A 23,768-nucleotide genomic window follows, 5' to 3' on the forward strand; every position below is an offset into this window, starting at 1 on the left:
TAAATACACGGCTGCTTCATTTCAAGTATCCAGGAGATTGTGAAGCAGGGGAGGAAAAAAAAAAAAAAAAAAAAAAAGAAGATATTTAGCTGTGTCCAGGCCAACCTTAAAGGAAGGGTGGATGCAACACGATATCAGTGGGAGTCTTCACGTTAAAACAAATCACACGATCAAGCTCTAGAAGCGCACAACTGCTCTGGTGTAGATACCAAGTTCCATCTGCCTTACTATATGGAGGAACATCAACATTGCAGCACATAACACTGCAAGAGCATGCTCAGACAGGGGCAATGGGAAGGCGGGGCAGGAGTTCGGGGGTTATTGCTTTTTTCTTAGTTGTTCTCCCTTGAAGGAACCCACACTTCCTTCAGCTGCAGAGATTTAGGAGCAGAAGCGCTCCTGGAACGGGGCTGGAGGGCAGAGCGCGGGCTGAGACCCCTCGGACACGCTGGGCGATGGTGTCAGCCCCCGTGGCACCTTGCTTACTCGCTTTCCCTCGCTGTTTCTCAGGCACCTGCAATACAAACACTTTGCCGAGAGGCGTACGTGTCCGTGGAGCCCTCCACGGCATCACCACAAGCGCCAAGAGGTTGAACCAGGTCTGCTAGACACCAGGGGAATTAACCCGGGGTGCTGGCAAGCCACCAGAGAAAGGACAGTGACCTGGCACACTGTGAGCAGCTCCCAGCTCTTCCAGTCTTCCATCTTCAAGGATAATTCCTGATCAATCCCTCGCCTGCAAAAGGCGTCCGGCACAGCTGATCCAGCCCCCATGAGGTCTCTGCCCAAAGCACATTGCCCGAGCGGGGAGCAGCCGGCAGCACAGCTCACCCAGGCTTCCCAACCAACTTTGGTACACACCCAAGTCCCTGTCGGGAAGTGTTAATTTTATGTAAGGCAAATGCAAAAAAAAATTAAAAAAATAATTAAAAAACCCCAAACCAAAACCCACACCGCCAAACATCACACTCACCCAAATGTGCAATGTTTTTATTGCACATATTTTTTATGCTTCACCATGCTGAAACACAAGTGAAGAGTCATTTAATTTGTATTTGACCGCAGACTTAACAAAATTACGAATCAAACCTAATTATCGATGAAAATCCAAAGCTCAGAGATCTCCATCTTACTCACAAAAGGAGCTTCGGATGCGAGAGCAGCTGTATCACACAGTGCCAGAGGACTGGAAAATAGTGCCAGCTACAGGGAAACAGGGCGAGAAGCGGGGTTCTGGAGACGGCTCCACGCAGAAGCGGGGTTCTGGAGACGGCTCCACGCAGGGATGGGGGAGAACTGCTGTACTGAGAGTTGTGCACAAGGGACAGGGATTGCAAGCCTGAGAGGTGCTACATCTGCTCCCATTTGCAAATAAAGATGTCCTTTACATCACACTTCCACAGCTGGCTGGCAAACCGGCTTGAATTACACCCCCCAAAATCCAATCAAGGTAATAGACATAATGATCAATAAGTACTGAGGGCAAGTACACTCATCCCGCTTCCCACCTCTCCAGGAACAGCCTCTACGGCAAAAGCAATTAGCAGAAATGAAGTTTTACTCCAGGCTCATCAAAACTGGCCTCGCATCCACCGACTCTCAGAAGAGAGCTGGGCTTTAAGACTTTTTTTTTTTTTTCCCTGTTTATTTTGTTAGTCTCTGTGGAGGTTCAGTAGCTTTGGGTCATCCCATCCTGCCAGGCACCACCAAGCACTGGGTCTCTGGAACTGAGCATGAAAATAAAGCGAACTTGAGATCGCAACCGAATGAGGTGATTTTACTCATTTATTTATTTAAACTTCAAGTAGTAAACTACTGCTGCGTGGCCAGCCTGGTTTCCCTGCTGAACAAGCACGGGAAGGTTTTAGGAGGACGGGGACACCAGTGCATCTCTCCGCAGCGAGGGAGCACAAGTCCCTGCAGCCTCCCCGTGCTGCAAACAGGACTCGACGTTCTAACCTCACCACGCAGCACACCTTCACGGCTGCAAGGAAAACCAAATCAGGATGGAAGGGGATTAAAAAAAAAAAACCACGAACAGACAGACAACAGTGTCTGGATCTTAAAGCATTTCTTTGCAAAGAGATGCGATTTCACCTCTGGCCTTCGAAACGATGCTCACCTTGGGCAAAAATCTGTTTCTCATTACACACCTGCACAACCCCATTTAATTCACTGGGAAAGGTGGATGACAGAATGCTGCTGGGTGTTTCAAGTCTAGCACAAGTCTTTGTCCCCTGGCATTTTGACTGATTAATAATAAAAAAAAATAAAATAAAAAAATCTCTGTAGTAAGGCAGACAGCTGGTTAGCCAGCCCAGCCAGTCAGGCAAAATGCACATTTATCATCCACAAGAACCTCTGAAGTTTCCAGGCACACTCTGTCTCGCACATCCCTACGCCCGTGTCTGAACGCATCCCAGCTGCGTGACAAAGATGGGGTCCTACGCTCTTCTTCTGAAATTTGGCCCAGAGACACTAAACTGCTCACAGATAGCTGCAGCCAGGCTGAGGCCCTGCAGGGACGTTTTTTCCCCATCCTGGCTGGGCTCAGACCCCTTCCTCTCTCCCTGCTGGGTCGCCAGTGCTGCGGATACACGGACGGTAAAGAGCAGCCAGATGCCTCCTGTCTTTAGCTACCCTCAATCCAGAGATTCCCCAATTCAGGAATTGCCAGAGAAACACCAAATACCTAAGAGCAAGTATAAAGACTCAAATCTAGATGGATTTGGGGCTCATCCTGACCGAGGACAAGCATCGGCCGAGCCTCGCCGTAGCATCCACTGCCACGCCAGGCGACGGCTCTGCGCGTCCCCGCGGGCTCAGCTTTGGGCAGGCTGTGCCGGTCGGCTCCGAAAACCAGGTCCTGGCAGAGGTGACCACTAAAGCCATCCCATTCAGCCAGTTCCCTTCACGCTCCTCCTCCAGCCAGGAAAGCAGCCAGGTGGGGAAGGCAGAAAGGAATTTAATTACGGACAGCTGGGCTGTAAACTCTCACCTCCAACAAGCAACACCTGCCTCAGCAAGGGTAGCAAAAGCCTCCTTTCCAAACTACCGCTGGATCTTCCCTGCGCCGCAGCTACTATTCTTAATTCCCCACAGGGCAAATATCGAATGGAAATTAGGTTTGTAGGGCTATACTATTTCCTTAAAAGAAAAAAAAAAAACCAAAAAAAAACCAAAAGCATAGTATGCCATTCTCAGCACGTTCTAAGAAAGCCCCAGTCCCTGCACATTTACAGCTCCAGCCCGACAGTTTATATTTGGAAACGTCAGTTTGTACGGAAGACAGTTTGTATCAGTTTATAGCTTGGAAAGCTAAGAGGAAATCTCACAGCATTGTTCCACCCTGGGAAGAGGCATCAGGACGCGTCGTTATTTACTCCGCACCAGCGGGTCTCTCGCGCCGATGCGAGAGCTGACACGGGGCCGGCGTTCACCGTACGGTCGGGGCTTCCCACCCCGGTGCTTGGCAGGATCAAGGTCTCCGACTCGAAGCGAGCGGCGACATCCTCACCTTCCCACGCAGGCAGCAAAACGCATTTTGCTCCCCAAAGCGCGGCTCCAAGTTTCGGGCCTGAACGGCTCGACCTGTCCTCGACCGCAGCAGCCCCCCCCCAGCACGCAGGGCGACGTCTCGCTGGGTGAGGAGGCCGAACGCACAAAACCCACCATCGCCCGGGAACAAAACTCTGGTGGAAGAAGGGAAAGGCACTTGCCGGACAAGCAGCGTGCTTGCACAGCACATAGCCAGAACTCACGTTATATGTTATTTATCTTTGAATGCTTCAGTAAAGTTCAACGGAGTCTCACGTGCCCTCGCTACCAGGAGATTTCCCTTCCCTTTTACCAATAAAACCTGTTGTTGCTCAAAAATAAGAGCGAGCAGTTCACTGTCCACTTGTCAACACAGGGGCTGCCGGGTAGGGAGGACAAAGCCCCCCCTTTTATTTGTTTCTAATTGATTTCACTTCCCAATTCCCATGCAAATACCACGCGGCACGGCTTACAAAAACATAAGCAGAGCATTTAAACCCCAAAACAACCAGAGCTGAATTTTTTTTTTATTTTTTTTTTTTTTTTCGGTTGTTTAACCCTCTTTCCACCAAAACAACCAAAAACCTCAAACACTGAAACCCTAAAGCTTTAAAGTTCCCAGACCTGAAAGCCGGGATAAGAACAGCGCAGGAGGAGGGAGCCGGAGCCCAGCTGGGCTCTCTCAACCGAGACCCGAACGACCCACCGGCCCGGGGCAGCTGCGGCTCAGCCGGGGCTGCGGCACCGGGAGCCCCGGGGCGGGCGGGGGGGGGGGGGGACGGACGGACGGACAGACAGACAGACAGACAGGAACCGCATGGCCGCGCTCCCTGCCCGGCCGGGCTTGGGACAGGCTTGCAGAGCACCAGGTTGGGTTTTTTTTTTTTGGGGGGGGGGGGGGTGTTTTTTGGTTTTGGGTGGGTTTTTTTTTTTTTGCTTATTTTGCTTTTCATCTTCCCGGCCAAAGTTTTGTCCTCAAGGCCAGTACTTCCCCCCCCCCCCCCCCCCGCCCAGCACATCAAAGCCGAACAACCTCGTTAACCCCCCCGAAGTAATAATCCACCCCACCACCTCCTCCTCCTCCCCGTATTATTTGCTTTTGTTTCACGATGACTGTAAACAGAAAGCGGGGGGGGGGGGGGAAGAATATTTCCCTTTTTTCCGGACTGTTTATTCTCCACCCCGGAGCCCTTTTTCCCCCCCAACAGCCACCGATCCCACCGGGGCAAAAACCCGGGAATTAAAGCCCGGGGTGGCGGGGGGGGGGGGGGTTAAGCAGACAGTCTCCCACCACCCCCCAATCCACACATCCCACCAAGTTTCCCCAGAGCAACACCCGCATGCAGGGAAAGGCGTGCTTGGGGGGGTGGTGGTGGGGGGTGTCCCTCGCTTATGGGGGGTCCCCCAACGCCCCACCCCCCCCCCCCCCCATCCCCTTCCCTCCCTACCTGGGACATCTGAGGCCTGAAGTTGATGTCCTTGAGGTCGATGGAGCCGGGGGAGAGGTTGTGGAGCAGCTGGCAGAGCAGGACCCCATCCCTTAACGCCTGCGCCAGGTCGAAGACCACCGCCGAGGGCCAGACCACCCGGTGGTTGGGGGGCAAAACTTTACAGTCGATGAGCCAGCGGCCGCACTGCCGCCACTCCTCCATGGCCGCCGCCCCGCTCACACACCCGCCCTTCTTCTTCTGCTTCTTCTCCTTCTCCTTCTTCCTCCTCCTCCTCCTCCTCGCCGCCGCTCAGGGGCAGCGGGCGGCAGCTTTGCTCCGCGGTCCCGGGCTACCGCCCCGCTCCATCGCCGCCCGCCGCCCGGGGAAGCATCGCTCCGCGCCGGGGCTTCTGCGGAGGAGGAGGAGGAGGAGGAAGAAGGAGGAGGAGGAGGAGGAGGAGGAGGAGGAAGGGGGGCGGTGCGGAGTTTTCCGGCGGAGGGCTGCCCCTGCCCCCGCTGCGGCCCCACCGCCTCGGCCGGGGTTAGGCGCGCCGCATCCTCCCGGGAACAAAGCGGGGATGGCGTGGGGGGGGGGGGGGGAGGGAAAAAAAAAAAAAAAAAAAAAGGAACGACCAAACGACCGAAGGGGGCACGGCAGGGCCAGCCCCCCCCCCACCACCACCACCACCACCTCCAAACTTCGTCCCCCTTGCCCCGAGGAAACTTGCTGCCGAGGGGGCCCCCACCTGCGCTGCTGGGGATGCTGCTGCTGCCGCTGGGGGTGTGAGTTTGGGGGGTGGATGTGTGTGTGTCTGTGTGTGTGTGTGTGTGTGTGTGTGTGTGTCCCCCTTCTCCACCGCCCCGGGCAGGCGGGAGGAGCTCCCGGTCCGCTCCCGGTCCGCCCCCGCCGCCCCTTTGTCTGCGGGAGCCCGGGCTCCGTGGCTGGGAGCAGGGAAGGGGGGTTAGTTCCACGCCGCCTTGGCTCTTTTCCCAATTATTTTTTTTTTTTCTCCCCCCCACAAAAATCCTTTTTTTTTTTAATATCCTCTCCCTCCCGCTGCTGCTGTTCCTTCGCTCCCCTGTTCCGGGGATAAACCGCACCGAGCCCCGGTGCTGCTTCTCTGTCCCTTCGGGGAGGCTGAGCTGCCATCCCAGCCCCCGGGGGGACACACACCCCCCCCCCCCCCCGTGTCCCGTTCTTCCCGACAGGGTCCCAGCTCGCCCCCGGAGCGGGGGAGGACCCGACCCTCCGTGTGCCCTCACCCACAAGAGCGTGCTTTGTCTGGCCGTGGGCTCCCACTCTTCTTCTCGTGTTTGGGTTGCAAATACTGCAGGGGAGCTGGTTTAACCCAAACAAGCTATCGTATTCCTTGACTTTCAAACATGAAGACAACTCCTATAATTAATTACCAGTGTATTTATTAAAAACCTCAACTCTCAGCCATTAACTCCTTGGCAGCAAACTCTTGAAAAATCTCTCATTTTCACCGGTGGCTTCCATCCAAATCAGCGCAGTTTAGAACAGCCTCTTTTCAAAAATCTGTTCTGAGTTTTCTTCCGAGAGCCTCTCCCCAGAGTTTGTCCATTAATTTCCAGCCTGGCCTTCCAGATAGCCAAAACCGGAAGCCGAGACTGGGACGAAGGGAAGCTATTAACCTGGATGTCAAACAAATGCAACGCTAATCTCTTCCAAATGTAGCCAAGTGGAGATAAAGAAGAAAGAGCGACTCTGCTGGCATGATCCTTCATTTTTCAGGGTAGGAAGGAGGATCCCTCCAAAGAGTGAAAAACAATTGTTTAATATTCCAAGGAAAGTTTGGTAGGCTGTTTGTTTGTTGGTTGTTTTTTTTTCAAGAAGGCACTTCTTTTAGCCTGGTGCGCTGGCACTCAATCCGCTTTGGGTCCGGCTCCGCGCAATGCCCGCTGCCCCGCTGGCAGGGCGGGTGAGCGCAGTATAATCCGAGAGGGAGCAGCATCCCCATGCCCCAGCCTCACCATCAGAGCTACACCCTGCCCTGGGTGTCTTCGGGAGCACGCTGACTTCAGGCCGCAGCTCCCCATACCCTGCGGAGGTGATTTCTCCGAATAACTTTCTCATTCTTTTAGTTCTTCCCGAGGTTTTTCTTTCTCGTCTCCCGCTAGGTCTCCAGCAGCACCCACTGGGCAGGAATCACAAGGCTACTGAAAGGAGTGGAGTCCTGCCAGGGATAATTTTGGTTGACTCTGTACTACTCTGCCTTGTGAGGTCAGGTCTGTAGGCAGAGGACAACAGAGGAGTTTATTATATGTGTATAATTAAAGCTGCTAGCTACAGCCTGGCTTTTTTACGGCATAATAAAAAGCGTACTTGCCCCTGGACACTTAGGAACAATCACTGCATCTGCAAAGCCAGCCTCTGTGTGGGAGGTGTCGAAGCAAGTACGCTTCTCACCTGCCTCTGCAACAATCACGTCGGCTGATGGCAGAGGTATTTTTGATAGCAGAAAAAAAATTAAAAAACCAACCTGTAGGGAAAGGCTCAGTGAAGAGCATGTATCCAGCACACGCGCTAGCGAGCTGTGAGTTGCAGATTATACAAATGTCCTGGAAACAGGAGAGGCTACGTGGAGAGGACTTAGACGCTGCTTTCAGGATGTACCTAAAGCTAAAAGGGAGCTTGCATAAATTAAAGAGGTTGAGTGTTGTGCTAGAGCTGGTGATTCCCTCTCGTGCCCCTTGGCACTGCTGGGAAGGACAACCAGGGAAGGCCAGCCAGCCAGGGAAGGACAGACAGACAGACAGGGCCGAGGCTGCTGACCCACACGCAGAGGCTGACACTACCCTCTGCTGGGGACCGAGCACGGAGCTTCTCCTTTCTGCTCTATGTGCTTTTATTACTTTCTTGCATGAGAGAAGCCTGAGAGGTGACTGAATGCACTAGGAAGGTAATAACAGAAGGAACGGCGTGCTTTTTCAGCCCAAAAATGTCTCGGTAACTAGCTAAAAGGAGACTGGCAGGCAGCTCTTGCCAGAGGGCAGCAGGCAGCCACCGCAGCCCGGGTCCCGTTGCAGAGGGGGTGTGAGGGGGGACGTGGCTGGTGAAGCAGCGGCTGTTTGGGAACGTAACAGGGCTCCTTGGGAACATCACAGTCTAGCATGGAATAGGCAAAACTAGTCATGGAAGGAAGGAAAGAAGGAAACTTAAATGCACAAACGTGTGCAAGGAGATCGTACCTTACAAATCGATCAAAACGTACCTGGGAAATGACCACATTTCACAGTAAAGTGTATTTTCTGTAACGTTTGGTATTGCTCCTGGAAGACGAGCTGACTCCCTGGTCAGCACGTGCAGAGGAGCAGCTGCCACGCTACCTCTTCGGAGCAGCCACCTGAAAATATCCCTATAAATACAAGGGCCATAGCACCAAGAAATCCCCATTTCCAAGCCAGCCGGTGTCTATGGATTGCCATTGCCACCTTCTGGATTAGACCAAGCGTGCACCAGCCTGTCCCAAACCCGCTGCTGGCTGCCAGCAGCCCAGTGGACATCTGTCTCCAGCTGGAGCCAACGTCCCCAGAGCAGGAGCCGGCACGGCTGCTGTCACGGCAGAACTCGGGCACCACCGGCAGCTGTCGACAGTTACCCGGGCAGCCTACGTGCCATTTACATCACGCCCTTAGATTTTGTGATCTCCTTTCCCCAACTATTTTAGGAAACCTGTGCAAGTCACAACTCAGCAAGCACACTGCTCAGCAGCAGCAGCTCTCACTCGATCATCAGTGAGGGACAGATCGCGCAGCTACTGAAGTGCTGCTGCATTAAACTACTAACTTTCGCTAGGTACAGACAATAATTCTCTGTCTGGCTCATCTACTGCTGTAAACACCGGATCTACCTGCCCAGACAACTTGTACCCTGGAACCGTCATTGCAATTATCCTCCTGCTAACGGCCCTGCACTCCTGCCAGGAGAGCTCACGTCTTCTCCCGTGCCGTCGCCTCCCAGAGCTGGCAATGTAGGTTACTGCCTGCCGCCGGGTAAAGGGAGAGCGGGAGAATTAACCTGGAGTAACTCGATGCTGGCAGGAGGGATGAACTGGATTCTCTTCTTGTACCGGTGCAACGGGAGCAGTCAGCCACAGATACTCTTTGTTTAGCCTGGAAAAAGGTAGCGCCTGAGAGCGTAGCTCCACTGGAAAAGGGCTCCCAACCCAGGTACCGAGCAGGCGGAGCTGGCACATTCCTGGGCATTTCTCTGTTGGAAGAGTCTCATTTATGGGGCCCGTGATGCCCCAGCTGTGCTGAACACAAGTAACACCCTCTTCCCAACACCATCATCACAGCCTCGCTAGCCAGCCTTCCTCCACCAGAGTCCATCCCCAACAGCTTTCCCATCAAAATCAAATAGACCCCAAAGCGTATCACAGTCCTAAGGAGGTGAGTAAGGGGAAAAGCGCCCAGGCCGGCTCCGTATTTAAGCCGTGTCTTACAGCAGAGGTGAGGCCCGAGGCAGCTCGCAGGGAAAGCAAAGCAGACACAGAGATTTCCTTGGAGGAAGGAGGAGAAGAACTAACCATTGGCCGGGCAGCACCGGGGGTTCACTTCATCCGTTCCACCGCCGCTGCTTCCAAGGTTTATTTGGGAAGGGTCCTGTTGGCAAATATCTCGGGGAGTCACGACGAAGGGTCAAGTGGGCGGTCAGAGAGAGTTGTTGGCTTTCAGAGGTCTGCAGTTTCCAATCTTTCTTCTCACCTTATCTTGGCAACGTAACCACTCCACTTCCCGGCTTCTTCTGTTATGCTCCGAGTTTGACTATAACAGAACCGGTAATTTTTCAAAGAAGACGAAGACACCTCACCCGTGCCAAAAACCGAAATCTGGTTCCGCTAAACGATTTTGCATTTTGTTCTGCAGCTCCCACAAGGTGGGGCCTGGGCTGGCTCCTCCATGCTAGCAGGAGGCGGATCAAGCAGCAAAGTCAGGACACTTCTGATTGTAAACATTTTAATAGAGTATTCATTCTTCTTTTTTTTTTTTCCTTTCTTCCCTCTTTGTGTTTGGTCTAAATCTTCTGGGAACTGGGAATTGCAGCGTGCCTCCCGTCTTATGGAAGTAAACCGCCGAGTCTTGTGTCCACGAAGGCCAAGCAGAACAGCAGCAGCGCCTGGAGTAGCTCTGCACCACATAAGTGTATCGGGTCCTTAACAGGAGATTAGATGGCGCTGCATTCACAGGAGATAAGAAGATTGAGAGCTTAAATTTAGCATCATCAGAAAAAGAATAAGCCCCACAGCTCTCTTCAAAACGTATTTCTTGCTGTGTTTGCCAGGGGACAGTCAGGCTAAGGAAATGCGCTGGAGCGGACAGCGATGAGGAGCGGAGGCAGAGGAGATGCTGCTCAGTCACGCTCCTTTTCCACGCAGTGCACCCTATAGATGTACCCGTGCGGCTGTCACAGCCACGGTCGCATGAGGCTCAGCACCCATAAGGGTGTCCCCTACCTGCCTTCAGCCCACGGACGGGCAGTCGCTGGGGAGCCTGAAAAAACTGAAGGGGTATAAAGGCTACCAGGCACCCTCCCAGTACAAATGGCTGCCACACCAGTCACCCACCAGAAAGGAGACTGGGCGGCAACACGCACTGGCCTGGCTGTAAATCCCCGGGCTGGGACGCACCCTGGCAGCTTCAGCAGCAAGGAGAGCCACTCTCCGAGGGCAGTGCCGGATGGGGTGGGCAACAGCGGGCTCCCCCAGTTCAGCCCCCGTGCTCCCGTGTACAGTGCCAGGGGCTCAGCGCACCCGGCGCTGGGTGTCCCTTTAAAACGCTTCATGCACCCAGCGCTGGCTGACACCCGTGGGACCCATGTACACAGCATGGGGACCCCCACTGCCATGCCCTGGACCCACGCAACCCACTCGGGGACCCCCATTGCTGTGCCCCAGACCCACGCACCCCACTCAGGATGCTCCATTGCCGTGTCCCGGAGCCACGCACCCAGTGTGGGGAGCCCCATTGCCGTGACCCTGGACCCACACACCCCACTCAGGGTGCTCCACTGCCATGCCCTGGATCCACGCAAGCCACTCGGGGAGCCCCATCGCTGTGCCCCAGACCCACGCACCCCACTCAGGGTCCTCCACCGCTGTGCCCCAGACCCACGTACCCCACTCGGGGTGCTCCACTGCTGTGCTCCGGACCCACGCACCCCACTCAGGATGGTCCATTGCCATGCCCCAGACCCACGCACCCAGTGTGGGGAGCCCCATTGCCGTGACCCTGGACCCACGCAACCCCACTCAGGGTGCTCCACTGCCATGCCCTGGATCCACGCAACCCACTCGGGGAGCCCCATTGCCGTGCCCCAGACCCACGCAACCCCACTCAGGATGCTCCACTGCCGTACCCTGGACCCACACACCCCACTCGGGGTGCTCCATTGCTGTGCCCCAGACCCACACACCCCACTCGGGGTGCTCCATTGCCGTGCCCCAGACCCACGCACCCAGTGTGGGGAGCCCCATTGCCGTGACCCTGGACCCACGCAACCCCACTCAGGGTGCTCCACTGCCATGCCCTGGATCCACACAACCCACTCGGGAAGCCCCATTGCCGTGCCCCAGACCCACGCAACCCCACTCAGGGTCCTCCACTGCCGTACCCCGGACCCACACACCCCACTCGGGGTGTTCCACTGCCATGCCCCAGACCCACGCAACCCCTTGGGGTGCTCCATTGCCGTGCCCCAGACCCACGCACCCCACTCGGAGACCCCCACTGCCGTGGCCCGGCCCCACGCACCCCACTCGAGGACCCCCACTGCCGTGGCCCGGCCCCACGCACCCCTCCGGGGGAGCCCCACGGCCGTGCCCCCGCTGGAGCCCGCCCCGGCCCGCGGCCCCCCCGGCGCCGGCTCTGGCTCCTCCCGCCGTGATGCGCTCGGGAGGCGCCTCCGCGGCTGCTCGGCCGAGCGGCGCCGGGGCCGGGCCGGGCCGGGCCGGGCAGCGCAGGCACGGTGGGGCCGGGGGGGGGGGGGGGGGTTGTAGGGCCCCCTCGGGGGGGCCCGTAGGGGTGGGGGGGTGCCCCACGGGGTGCGCTGCAAGGGGCAGGAGGGTGCGGGAGAGCCCCGGGAGGCCGTGGGGTGGGTGCGCGGTGCCGGTGGAAGAGGTTGGGGGGGGTCTGGGGAGGAGGGGGGGTGAGGGGGGGCACGGTGGTGCCGGGAAAGGGGCCCTCGCAGGGTGGGACCCCCTTTGCCAGGCCTTGGGGTGACTCTCGCCATGCCATGCCTGCCCCCCCCCCCCCAGGTTGAATCCTTGAAGCGGTGCCGTCAGGAGGCGACGGGCATCCCAGCTCTGGTACCATAACCGGGGCCGGAGGCAGCATCTTCTCCTGCATCCCTGAGTACGTGACCTGCTAAGCGCCCGTCCGTCAGTCTGGCGTCAGCGTGGAGCACGGGTGGAGAGTTCACGCGCGGGCCTGGGCGTTGGTGACCTCTTAGGTCTGCCCTACGGCTTCGGGATCTGTTCTTTGGGGAAGCAAAGCTCAGCCAGAGCCGCTCAGCCCGTCCTGCCCGGCTGCGAAACAAGCCCACCGCCGTGGAGCCACCGCTCGCGCCTACTGAGATACTCCGTGGACTCTCAACAACAAGCAGCTCACGTGCGTGTGGTCTCTTCGCAAGATGAAACACATAGCGGCGTCACCACTGGATAAGCTTTCCAAAGTCCTGGCTTGCTATTTAAGCAAGGCCAGGCTGCCCGTTGTGATTTTGGGGCACGCGTATCCCCGCTCCCTCTCCTGAGTGGTGCTTACACCGACCAACGGCTCGTGGGTCCCAAGAGCCGTGCTCCTGGGGATGTTCTCCCTTGAACTCAAAGCAGCAGCGGTCAACCTGGACCAACCCAGCGGGGTGTATTTCGGAGCTGTCGGGAAGGAGCTCTCGTCTTCGGAGCTATCCTGGAGCGGATGACTGACAAAGTAATGAACGGGAGGGTGCCCCTGCCCGAAAAAGCCTTGTCCGAGGGCTACGCCCGGCTGCGGTACAGGGACACCTCTCTGCTCATCTGGCAGCAGCAGCAGCAGAAACTGGAGTCGGCCCCCCCCAACACTTACCTGAGCCGGAGTCGGAGTATGTGGTACTCGCAGTACGGCAATGAAGCCATCCTGGTGCGGGACAAAAACAAGCTGGATGTCCCCAGGGACACGGGGCAATCTAAGTTTTGTGCTATTATGTAATTTCGGTGGCTTTGCATCAGAAATCCGCATGTGGAGACAAACCAGACTTGTATCAAGCTGGGGGAGATGGGTTTGCACTATCCTCACGACAGACCTGCAGCTAAAGCAGTGTGTACGGGATAGGCCAGAACGGCTGTCTGAAGTTTATGTTTGTTTTTTGCTGTTGGTAGCATCAGATTTTGCATGTCATTGAGTGTGTATAACAAAAACAGTCTCACTCGGGAACTCACGAGCCCGTGTTTGCTGCCTAGCATCTTGGCAGGGTCCGTGCTGGACCATGTGTTGCTTCTAAGTGGCTCGTGTACCGTGAGAAACACCCGCTGTCATTTAGGAACCATCCCCAGCAGGCACTTTTACTTGCTAGTCCTTACCCATTGCCAAAGCTCTGCGAATGCTGGTGGGAGAGAGGCAAGCACAGATCCGTTTCCGTTGAGGCTAAGATTTTCAGGAAGGTCATCTGCAAAACTACCCAGCCATTACTGGTTCTGCTTGCCCCGTCTCCCTTTAATTACTGCCCTGGAAGTGGTCTCTTACAACCAGGTAATGAAGTGATTTATTGGGGGGGGCGGGGAAGAGGGAAAGAATGTATGGAGAATTTCATCTGAGCCTTCAAAACACCTGGCAGGAAAGGTGCGCTGCAGTTTCATCCTGCGCAAAGCAAAGGGCCCTCTCTGATGCCACGGTTTGGTATTATGGAAATAACAGACAGGACTTCTGAAGTCGGTGGAGCTGACCCCCTTCACGCAGGTAGATTCCCAGCCCACGCTTCAGGGACTGATCACCAAATGAACCACCTGAAGGGGAGGGACAAGCCCAGGAAAGCAACAGGGAGAAAGCTCCTGTAAATACATCTCCTGCTAAGGGACATAGGGAAACTCCTACACAGTACATACCCGCCCCCAGAGTTCGGTTACAGAAGAAAACAGTCTACTGAAGTTTGCTTTGCGTTTAAGTTTTAATGCATGCAGTAGCTTCGAAGGGTTTATCTTCTAATTTGGGTTGGATAGTAGAGTTGGTGCATGTGTTTTAAAAGTTGCATCTGGGAGGATTTGTTTCAACTAACTGAAGGATTTTAGGAGGGGAAAATACTACAGTTGCACTTCTTGGAACAGAGACTGCTTTCAGGTTGTTTCCGTTACAGCTGAATCCCTAACTTGCTCAAGGCGAGATCAAGCTGAGAAACTCCACCTGGCAAGCACCTAAATCTTTATTAAAAACAAAGCAGTACCACTTCCAGGAGTGCTAATTATGTGCCCAGGGTTCAGCATTGAAGTATAACATCGGGCTTAAGTCACAGACTCCCTTTATGTCCTGCCTCGGACGTCCTCCTGCAGCCCTGTGTGCCTAATCCAGCAGCGCTTAGGTATAGGCTTAACTTCAAGTAAATCAGTATTTGATGTTGACTTCAGTATGGATTATTTACCTGCCTAAAATTAGGCACAGTCATTACTGATATTTATCTAAAACCTCTTGTTCATTTATCAAGCACTTTATTTTTTTAATACAGTGAAGAACAGTTTTCTCCACCTCTCCCGTGTGGGTTAAATGCTACAACACACACACACTTGAGTTTGCTTAACTCCATGTGCTGAGCAGAACATACCTGTTTTAACGTGAGGTCATAGAGGTTTGATGTACTCAGCCCTGATCCATAGCACATGTACACACTGCAAACCATAGGCAGCTCATTTTTTTTAAAGTACTATTTATGCACGTGTTGATGTTTGGTACCTTACGTGTGTGCTCATAAAACTAAACCTGCTGATGGACCTCAGTGCTTCGCAGACCTGTGCATTGCTCTGCATGCTCACATAGTCCTCTTGATCTTACCAGGACTAACTCTGGCTGAGAAATATTTTGGTGAATAAATGTTTTTCAACTGGGGAAAAAGCATTCAACGAGATTCACGGAACTAGTGAGACTCAGAAAGCTGACGGCAGCAGTGGCAGTGCTCTTGTATGGAGCGTGCCGTTTAAGGTAGAGCATTGCCTGGGATGCGTGACCCACCCAGGGCTCCGGTTCTTGGCCTAGTGAACCGGTGATTAATTTTACAAATGGGCAGGAAGCTGGTCTGAGACCTCCCCTGGAAACTGCAGGTGGAAGCAACCTGGAGAGGCAGGAGATGTGGGTTCAGGGCCTTTCCAGCAGCCCAGGGGAGCATGCGAACTCTGGGAGTTTAAGGAACAGCACATCCCCAAAACCAGCTGTTCATTTTCTTTACTTTTCTTATAGAAAAAAAAACCCACACTTTTTTTTTTTATTTCAGTAAGAAAGTTGATTATTTTGGGTATAATCAGTCTCTTTATGTGGCTGGTAAACCAAAATTCAGTTATTTGAAAAGTGTTAATTGGACTATAGAAGAAGAAAAACATGCATAAATTCTTCCAGGATTGAGGCTGGGCATGACAGTACAGGAAGAGTGCGACTCGTTCTTCCATCTCTCTGTGAATGTGACTGTATTATTTTCCGTGTCTGTGTGTCCTTATTAGTCACAGCAGGTTTGTGGAGTGGCTGCTATGAGCGAGCATTTCTGTAAGCCAGTTGTGTAGTGTTGATGCACTTGTTTAAAATGCTGTTGTAGCCTCTTTGATAAAGTGCATTAAAATGATTTGAATGCATCATCATGAGCAGCTGTTTTTCTTCTGCATGTTAATCACTTTGGCACATGTGAGGATTACAGCTATTATCACTCCCAATCCCCACCCAGGCAGAAGAGGGAAAGCTCAGCAGACAGGCAGTTCCTCCCAGTGGGGAACAACCTTAGTTACTGGTGGGGCTGGGGTAACCTCCCTCCCCAAAGTCACACCGCTTTACCTGTGAAGACTGGCCGTGTCCGGAGGAGGCTCCTCCAGGTTTCCAAGCCCAGCAGTCCTTGTCAAGTCTTAGCGGTGCATTTGGGGATGAGGACAGCCTCTGGATGTCACACATGCAACCACCGCTATCGATACAGGTATCGGTGTGAGCTGAACCTCAACTGTGTTCTGCCTGTCCTTAACCTCCTCCAAGCCTGTAGGAAGCAGCACTCCTTGATGCACCTAGAAATAACTCACTAGTAAATGCTAAAGAAAACATCCTCCTGTGGGGCAACTGCCTCACAGGAGACTTTGAGAGGATAGGTTGAACAAACGTTTCCTTTGGGGGTATCATTGATACAACACACAGCTACATGGATACAACAGCTAAGCAAAACGGGTTTGCTGAAACCTTACGAGAGAGCGTGGCTTTTAAACCCAGCGAGCAGGAACAGGGTTAGAGAAAGATTAACCGTGGGGAAACCTGGCTGTTGTAACCCTTACCTTATAAATAAACCATCAGGCATGCATCTGAGAAACGTAACAGCAAAACCAACCTGAATCCTCTCCAGTGACCAAAATAGATTTTGGCCACCATACAGTAATGTCAAGACTCCGCTGTGAATGTGACCAGCTACTCTGAGCCTCCCCGCTTTCCCAGCTGTGTCTTCCGTGTCCCGGTCACCCTGGGCTTGCTGACCTCCAGGGCCAGCACCGGCTGGTGGAGCAGGTATCGCTGCCAGTGCTGGTGAGAAAGTCCCTCTGGTTTCTTCAGGTCCTGGTGGCTTGAAAGTAGTCAGCATTAAACCTGGGTGAAATTTCTATCTTCTCTTTTTCAGCTGAACTTACCTCACTCAGATGCAGTTCTCGCGTAATCTAAGACCCCTTCAGATTTCAGGCTTCTAGCAGAGTAACAGTCCTTCCTTGGCTGCCCTGGTACATTAAAGCAGCCTGAGCGTTTCCCTCACCAACAGAAAGGTGTATTTCGAGCATGTCTACGCCAGGCACTGACCCACGATTCGGAGACCCCAGGCCAAGCTGGCAGTGCCCCAGACCTGCCCCCTGCTATGAAAGCAGTTTGCCCCATTAGTGTGGCACGCCATCAGCGCTAACAACTGGACTTGCAAAATGACTTCCAAATTATTTCCATACTCGTGGCATTAGGACTCCTAGTATATTTATGTTTGCCTATCACCACTGCTACTTAACTGACTGCTTGATCAAAGCCCTACCAGTTTTCAACTGCAGCAAGAGCAACACCTGAAAAAGGAGATGAGAAAAGGGAAGGGAGAGGAGAGGGGAAAGTATGGGATCAAACTGCACACACAAAACAATTTTTCTTTTTATTATGAAAACAAAACGAATGCCCCAGGACCAGGGTCCATGATTACCAGTAACATCAAAGATTACTTTCTAACTCTTTTTTTTAATTCTGTTGTGTTTGAGGCCAGCAATTTGCAATAAACAAGCTAAACTACTTACATTGACTCATTTCTTTTCAGTAACTGACATTTACAGGAATATACTAGAAATGGCACTAAAAAGTTTTAAGAAAAAGAGTTACGGTAAATTTGCATGCACATCATACAGAAAAGTAACAATTTTTTAAATATTAAAAAACCCAGAAAACAAAACAAAAATACAACAACAAATCTTTCTGGATTGGTTATGCCAGTATCAGGGGTAAGTTATAAGTGGCCTGTGTCAAATCCTAGCTGGTGGTTTATTTATTTTTAAAAATGACATTTAAAAAGATATGCAAATACCATTTATTTAAAAAAATGCATCTCATTGTTTTACAAGCAAGATAATGCTGCTAGTGTAACGAATCCTTACCCTAAATTTATCTTCAACAATGCAGAGCCTGCCCACAGTTAGCCCTAGTGGTAACTGCTCATGTTTGAGAATATATCTTTTTAAAATCCAGTACTAAAAAGGTTGTGGTTTTTGTCATGCCCCGATCCCTTCCCCCTAGCTCCAACCCCAACTTTAAAAAACATCATTCCTTTCAAAACAAGGAAAAAATTAAAAACTGGTCTAAGAGTCCCCAAAACAGAGAAAGAACTAGATTAGGTAACTGCAGTCTGCTTCTACCACATAGAGAACATGGAAAGAGACCTCACTGGGTAACTAATTTGTATATATACACGCACACATGTGCTTGTGTGTGTGTGTGTGTGGGTGGGCGTGTGCATCTATTATACACACACTCACAAACAAGTTACATAGTCCTGAAACATCAGTTCTACAGTTACAAACCCTGTCGGTAGGAAAGTTTAAAATCACATCAATACAAAACTGAAATGGTTTTGTATAGACAACATTTGGTTAGCGGAAAGCTGTTGTACCCAACAGATTCCTTTAGTAGATGGATCAGGGCCTGAGCCCATGGGATGCGGATCTCCCTCTGGTCCCACTGAGCCTACAGCTGATGGTATGCCAAGAAACAGGCTGACCTTACAATCAGATAAAGTTTAAAAAAGTTTTTAAAGGTGCAGTAATGCTGGTTGATTGATAAAAGGTCTGGTCAGATATTGTTTTGTCAAAACAGGAATTCGTCAGAAAAAACAGTTTCAATAAAACTATTTGTGTGTATGCATACATATGAAATCATACTGATTTCAGTGAAGTTTCCCCTGGAAAACAAAGTTAAACTTTGTTTGTTCAAGAAAAATTCTACCATAAAAATTTCATTTTTTTTATTCTTAAGTTTAAAAATGTTATTTCAAATGTTTTATGTATGATCATTTTAAAGTTATTTCATGACATTGGTACTGACATGTCATGCAATACAAACTCAGTTAAATAAATGCTCTATTGTTTCAGTTTCCAACTCATTAAGGGCTGCTGCTACTTACTATGGACTGAAAACATCTCTTCTTTCCTGGAGACACTCTGATCTGGAGATACAAGAGGCACCACTACTGACATGTCGGGAGATAATGAGCACTACAAACAATACGAAAATGAAAAGATGTAAGAACAACATTTGGAAATGAAGAGTCACCAATTTCTTTCCTGAAATGAAGGTCATGCCAAAATGGATTTCTCCTGTGAACTGCCATTTCATAGGGAACACCTTACTTTCCATGAAAACAAGCAAAAGTTTCCCACTAAATGGTAGCCCAAGTTGCAGCTGGGTACATCAAAGATATGCAGGTGGTTCTTCATCTTCCTTGGTGGTTTTGGTTGCTTGTTTTCCTTGCAAATCCCCAAGTTAGGACAGGTTGGCCAACTAAAATAGGGATCCTCCTCCAGTGCTGCAGACAGTCCCAGGCCAGGCCCCTTTCCATCACTTCACGCTTGGTCCCCAACCCTTTGGCTCTAACCTTTCCACTGATTTTGGTGGGACAGACCTATGTGTCCTAGAGAAATATCTGTACCCTGGCTGTGGTCAGCGGGATTGTCCCCGACGTCGGAGGATGGTGGCACGCTGCAGAGCCAGGTCCCCGGGCTTTGCGTGGCGGTGATGCTGGTGACAGCGGCTGCCAGGCGGGCTGCTATTGCCTGCTGTTTGTTCTCCACATGGGAGCGACCACCATGGTACATCAATGACATAGCTCAGGTTAATGCACGCAGGAAGAGGTTTCAAGCAGGGAAAACTGGGAGCTTGTTTATCCAGGTGTCATGGTATTGAATTGGTTGCAGTTATTTTAATTAAAATACTAGCTGGTTTTGATAATGCAAGTCTCAGACAATAGAAGAAACACAGATGAAACCCAACCCCATTAAAAAAACCTAAGCTCTTAATTAGGTCTATATTACATTTTCTCATAGTAAATTCTGAAAATATATTACTAAGGATCTGTCTAGGGGAAGATTTTTTTTAAGGGCAGAATTTAAAAAAAAAAAAAAAAGGAACTAAAAATAACTCCATTGTTAATGGAAAAGAAAAATCATTAATTTCAGTAAGAACTGGAATACCCTAGTTCATCCACCTTAAAATACTATGGGAAACTACCTGCAAAGACTTGAGAGCCTCCTGCCAACAGCCCAAGCACCCTGGGGATTGCAAAATGAGCCGAAGAAGCCCAGCAACTTATAGGAGGAACTCAGTGCCTCACAGCAACACAGCATTGTGCTTTCAGCCCTTAGCAAAAAAAATGGAAATTCTTTTCTACAGCAGACTGTGGAGAGTATGTTACTGCCACTACATAGATAAGCCATGGACAGAGGCATGTCAGCTGTATGAGATGCACATCGGAACACTCTGAAATGCTGATCTTTGAAAGACAGATTTTTAAAGACAGATGCGTAAGTGTCTAGCAGTCGATGGGCAGTTAAGAGCCTGGCAGCTGAGTGTGGATGTAGTCAGAAGTGCAAACCATGGAGTGTTAATAACAGGCTGGCCCTGCGCTTCCCCAGCTTTCCAGCAAAGGGACATCCCCCAGACACCACACATCTCAGCACTCGATCTCCTGTCCCAGCTCTTGGAGGCTGAGCGTGCAATGAAAATCATGTGCTGGGGCTGAGGAGTCCTCCGGGGCCACTCACCTATGTGAGAAATAAAAGTTAGTGCAATCTGCACACGGGGCCTCTGGCAAACCACTAACAGAGATTGCAGCAGGGTGAATTTTAGGGCTATCCCACAGTAGTGAGGCAGCCTTAGGGGCTGGTGCTGGGAGAGGGAAAGGCATAACTTTCTGTTAAACTCTGTATATTTTTTCTTTACAATAAAAAGTTAAGAATTTACAATAAATTTCTGCCCCTCAGATTACAAATTTTATATAATTATAGAATTGGTGTTTTCTTAAAATTGGTTTATAAAAGAAAAAAAACCCCACTGTTCTACAAAAGAGAGGGGGAGAAAGACCTCTGGAAATACTACTGAGAAAATATTAACATGCTGCATCAAGAAATTGTATCTACCTGTATGTCTCCAAAATCTGTACAAAACAGGAAAAAAGGGGGCTGGGGTGAAAAAAGAAAGAAGAGAGGAAAGAAATTACAAAAATGAACACACCAAACATGACAGAGCACCAGACACACGATAGACTGGACTATAGCACCTGTAGGTATAAAGTCCAATGTATTTAAATAAAATCTCAGATTTTTATTTGCTTTGTTGTTTTTTTTAATCTGTTTCAAACCACATTAAAAGTCTGTAATTCTGCTAGTCTGCATAATGCAGCTTTGCTTTTGTTATCTTTTTATTAAGTTTTAAATGACCAATGGTGTTTAATAAATAAAGTACTTGTATATACATGAAATTAGGGACAGTGAAAACAGAGTGTATTGCAGCAGTGCAGGTCAAAATATTAGGCTGGACTCAAAAAATTGCAAGCCTTAAAAAATTGTCTCTTTTCTTTTTTTTCTCCCTCCCCTCTTTTTTCTTTTTATTGAGGTAAGCATTTCAGTGTCTGAAAACCTGCACCCTGCATGACACAGAAGTAGCATTCCCTTTCTAGGAGCTCACTACTGAAAGAAGGTGGGGGGGGGGGGGAACCCCAAACCAAAAATAACCAAAACCCAAACACACACAACATCCCTCTCCAATTCCCCTGCCAGCTCAGCCTCAGCTGGAGCTCAAGTGCTCCTTTATTTTAAGCCCAGACTGAGGTGCTTGTCATGGAGAAAATACTTAAGCATGTGTCTAATAACGAGCACATGACTTGCCTTGGTCACTCTGCAGGGATCACTCTGAGGTCCAGCTGAGAACTTTCAGCCAAAAACTGTTTTCAATTAAATGAAAACTTTCATAGAGAGTGTGCATTTCCTGGAAATTATCTATTTGATGTTAAAAATAACATTCCCAAGAAACTTGAGTGTCCCTTGCTCCCTTCTTCCCAACATACCCCCAAGAAAAATGAAAATTTTGAGTGGAAAACCAAGAAATGCAACCACTTACATTGCTCATGTGCTTAAAGTTAAATTAATGCTTAAATACCTTCCTGAACAGGTGCCTATGCCTCTACCAAGATTAGAAAAAAAAAAAGCATGTTAGCAATCCACAGTACATGAGAATTTTTTTGTGTTTTTGTTTTTATGTAAAAAGATGATAGCATCTGACATTTTCATCACACTGTAGACTTCGAGATTAAGAATACTAGTGCTAATAACAAATACACCAACTAGTTCAAAAGCTAACATCTTTCAGATACAGTACCATTTTACAGCAATTTCTTTAAAAAAAGATATTTTTTTTTTTAATTTTTTTTTTTTTACCTTGTGTGAGCCAGGCAGGCTTATTAAAAGAGAACATTCTGGGGAGAGGGACGGGGTGGGAGGGAAGTGTACTACAAACCTTGCAGAACTTGCTATTTATCTCCTGCTAAGAGTTCAAAGTTCTTCCATTTTCAACCAATCTTATTCAGTTAAAATGTATTTTAGAGACTTTATGCAAAGGGAACTATTTGTCATAAAGTCTAGTCACACACACACGCACACGCAAAGATCTTTGACCTATTAAAAGAGTGCCCCCCCAAAAAATGGAAGAAACCTTTTATAACACTGAATTAAAAAATAAAATAAAAAAGTCAGAGAAACAGAGAGGAAAAAAAACCTGACCACCGTGGAACAAGAGTAGTATATTAAGAAGAGAAAGGAACACTGCAGAGCATCGGTGAGGGTGATGTCCATTTTGTGTTTTGTGTGTAAGTGTCTGTAACTCATTCCGAATCGCTGCTGTCCGAGCTGGAGCCACTGGAGCTGCTACTCCCGGACTCAGAGGAGCTGCTGCTGCTGAGCCGGGAAGGGCCTCCGGAGGGAGCTGAGCTGGATTTCTCTGCGGGGAAGAAGGCAGCGATGGGATTATTTGCAAAGAACTGAAACAGAAAAGGTTTGCCCACAGCCTTCATCCCCCACGGCTTCCTTCACAACTTCATTTTGCCAGGGCAGCTTATTTACCCGCAGCCTTTGCTTGCTGCAACAAGGCCTGTCCTGCCAATGGATGGCAAAGTTTCTCAGGCTGCAGGTGACCATGAAAGTCTGGAATCCGCACAGGAGCCCTAAGGGAGGGCAATGTCCTCCACAGCCCTACAGTGCTCAAGGTGAGATGGCGCAGAGCACTTGGGGAGCTGTGTCCACAGCCTTGCGTGCTTCAGTGCAACCTCTGATCACAAGAAACCCTGCCTGGCTTGTGCGAAGCTGGAAGAAGCTTATTTTGCACTGGAACAACATTTAGTACTATCTTTCACACTATTGCACTACATGGAGGCTTGGGCTTTTTTTAATCCCACAATGGAGAAAAATCATCTGTTGGATGTTCCGTGGTACTGGTCTATATGCACAGTCCTGCACAGGCTAACAGAGAGGAGAAGATCCTCCTCCCTCTGAAGGATGAATTGCCTCCAAGACCCCTCACATTTACCACCCAGGAGAGCTTCCACCTGGACAGGGACCAAAGCAGCCCCCACACAGTAGCTCAGTGCCCAGCAGTAACTCGCTGTACCCTGACACTACTGACCAACTGGGGCAACTGTCACAGAGATAACCCAAGGCTACAAGGCGGCAGCAGTTTTCCCTCAGTGAGGAAGTCTACCTACATACACAACTTTTCAGGCATTGTTAGCACAGCAAAACCAAAGCCATTACCTTTCTTTGCAGGTTTCTTGTTGTTGTTTAGCTGCCCACTGACGTCCTGTAACCGTTTCTCTAGTTCTTTCTTCTTTTCCTGAGCTAACTCTTCTTTTGACTTTGCTGCTTGCTTTTTTCCACTTGCAGCTGTGGAGGAGGAACGCACAATTTCTGAAACGGCACGGTTGCAGGCGAAAAAGAGTGGACATCACTATTTTACAGGGCATGTAAATCTGTGCGACCACTCTGCAGTGACACTGCTAAGATCAAGTGATCACACAGCAACT

General features: G+C 50.5%; 3 protein-coding genes across 16 annotated transcripts in view; 1 reads left to right on the forward strand and 2 right to left on the reverse strand.

Moving 5' to 3' along the window:
* VAV2 (vav guanine nucleotide exchange factor 2) overlaps nt 1-23,768 on the reverse strand; it is a 462,631-nt gene that overhangs the window by 144,236 nt on the left and 294,627 nt on the right. The window contains exon 2 of one of the 4 annotated variants that reach the window (XM_049833042.1): nt 4,986-5,237. In XM_049833042.1, coding sequence (XP_049688999.1) covers nt 4,986-5,189 — 204 coding nt within the window. In that variant the 5' untranslated portion in view covers nt 5,190-5,237. Of the gene's footprint in view, nt 1-4,985; nt 5,534-23,768 lie in introns of those variants that run through there. The other 3 variants (XM_049833046.1, XM_049833044.1, XM_049833045.1) reach the window with 3 other exon arrangements.
* Nucleotides 6,389-23,768, reverse strand: part of BRD3 (bromodomain containing 3) — a 53,944-nt gene continuing 36,564 nt past the window's right edge. For 2 of the 11 annotated variants that reach the window (XR_007510039.1, XR_007510031.1), the window contains 6 exons: nt 23,500-23,628; nt 18,825-22,690; nt 15,989-16,751; nt 9,009-10,167; nt 7,471-8,334; nt 6,389-7,218 (listed from right to left, as the gene is read on the reverse strand). Coding sequence is in view for 1 of the 11 variants with exons in the window: in XM_049833047.1 (XP_049689004.1) it covers nt 22,575-22,690; nt 23,500-23,628 (245 nt within the window). In the remaining 10 variants the exon portion in view is untranslated. The other 9 variants (XR_007510036.1, XR_007510038.1, XR_007510034.1 and 6 more) reach the window with 9 other exon arrangements.
* BRD3OS (BRD3 opposite strand) lies at nt 11,894-15,995 on the forward strand. The gene is made up of 2 exons (XM_049833058.1): nt 11,894-11,957; nt 12,247-15,995. The coding sequence occupies exon 2, from the start codon at nt 12,905-12,907 to the stop codon at nt 13,172-13,174; it is 270 nt and encodes an 89-aa protein (XP_049689015.1). The 5' UTR covers nt 11,894-11,957; nt 12,247-12,904; the 3' UTR covers nt 13,175-15,995.

This window comes from Accipiter gentilis, chromosome 29 (genome assembly GCF_929443795.1).
Source record: "Accipiter gentilis chromosome 29, bAccGen1.1, whole genome shotgun sequence".
Lineage (NCBI taxonomy): Eukaryota > Metazoa > Chordata > Aves > Accipitriformes > Accipitridae > Astur > Astur gentilis.

Excerpts from the sequence above, each read along its gene's own strand:
- BRD3OS (XM_049833058.1), top strand. The coding sequence starts at position 12,905 with ATGACTGACAAAGTAATGAACGGGAGGGTGCCCCTGCCCGAAAAAGCC.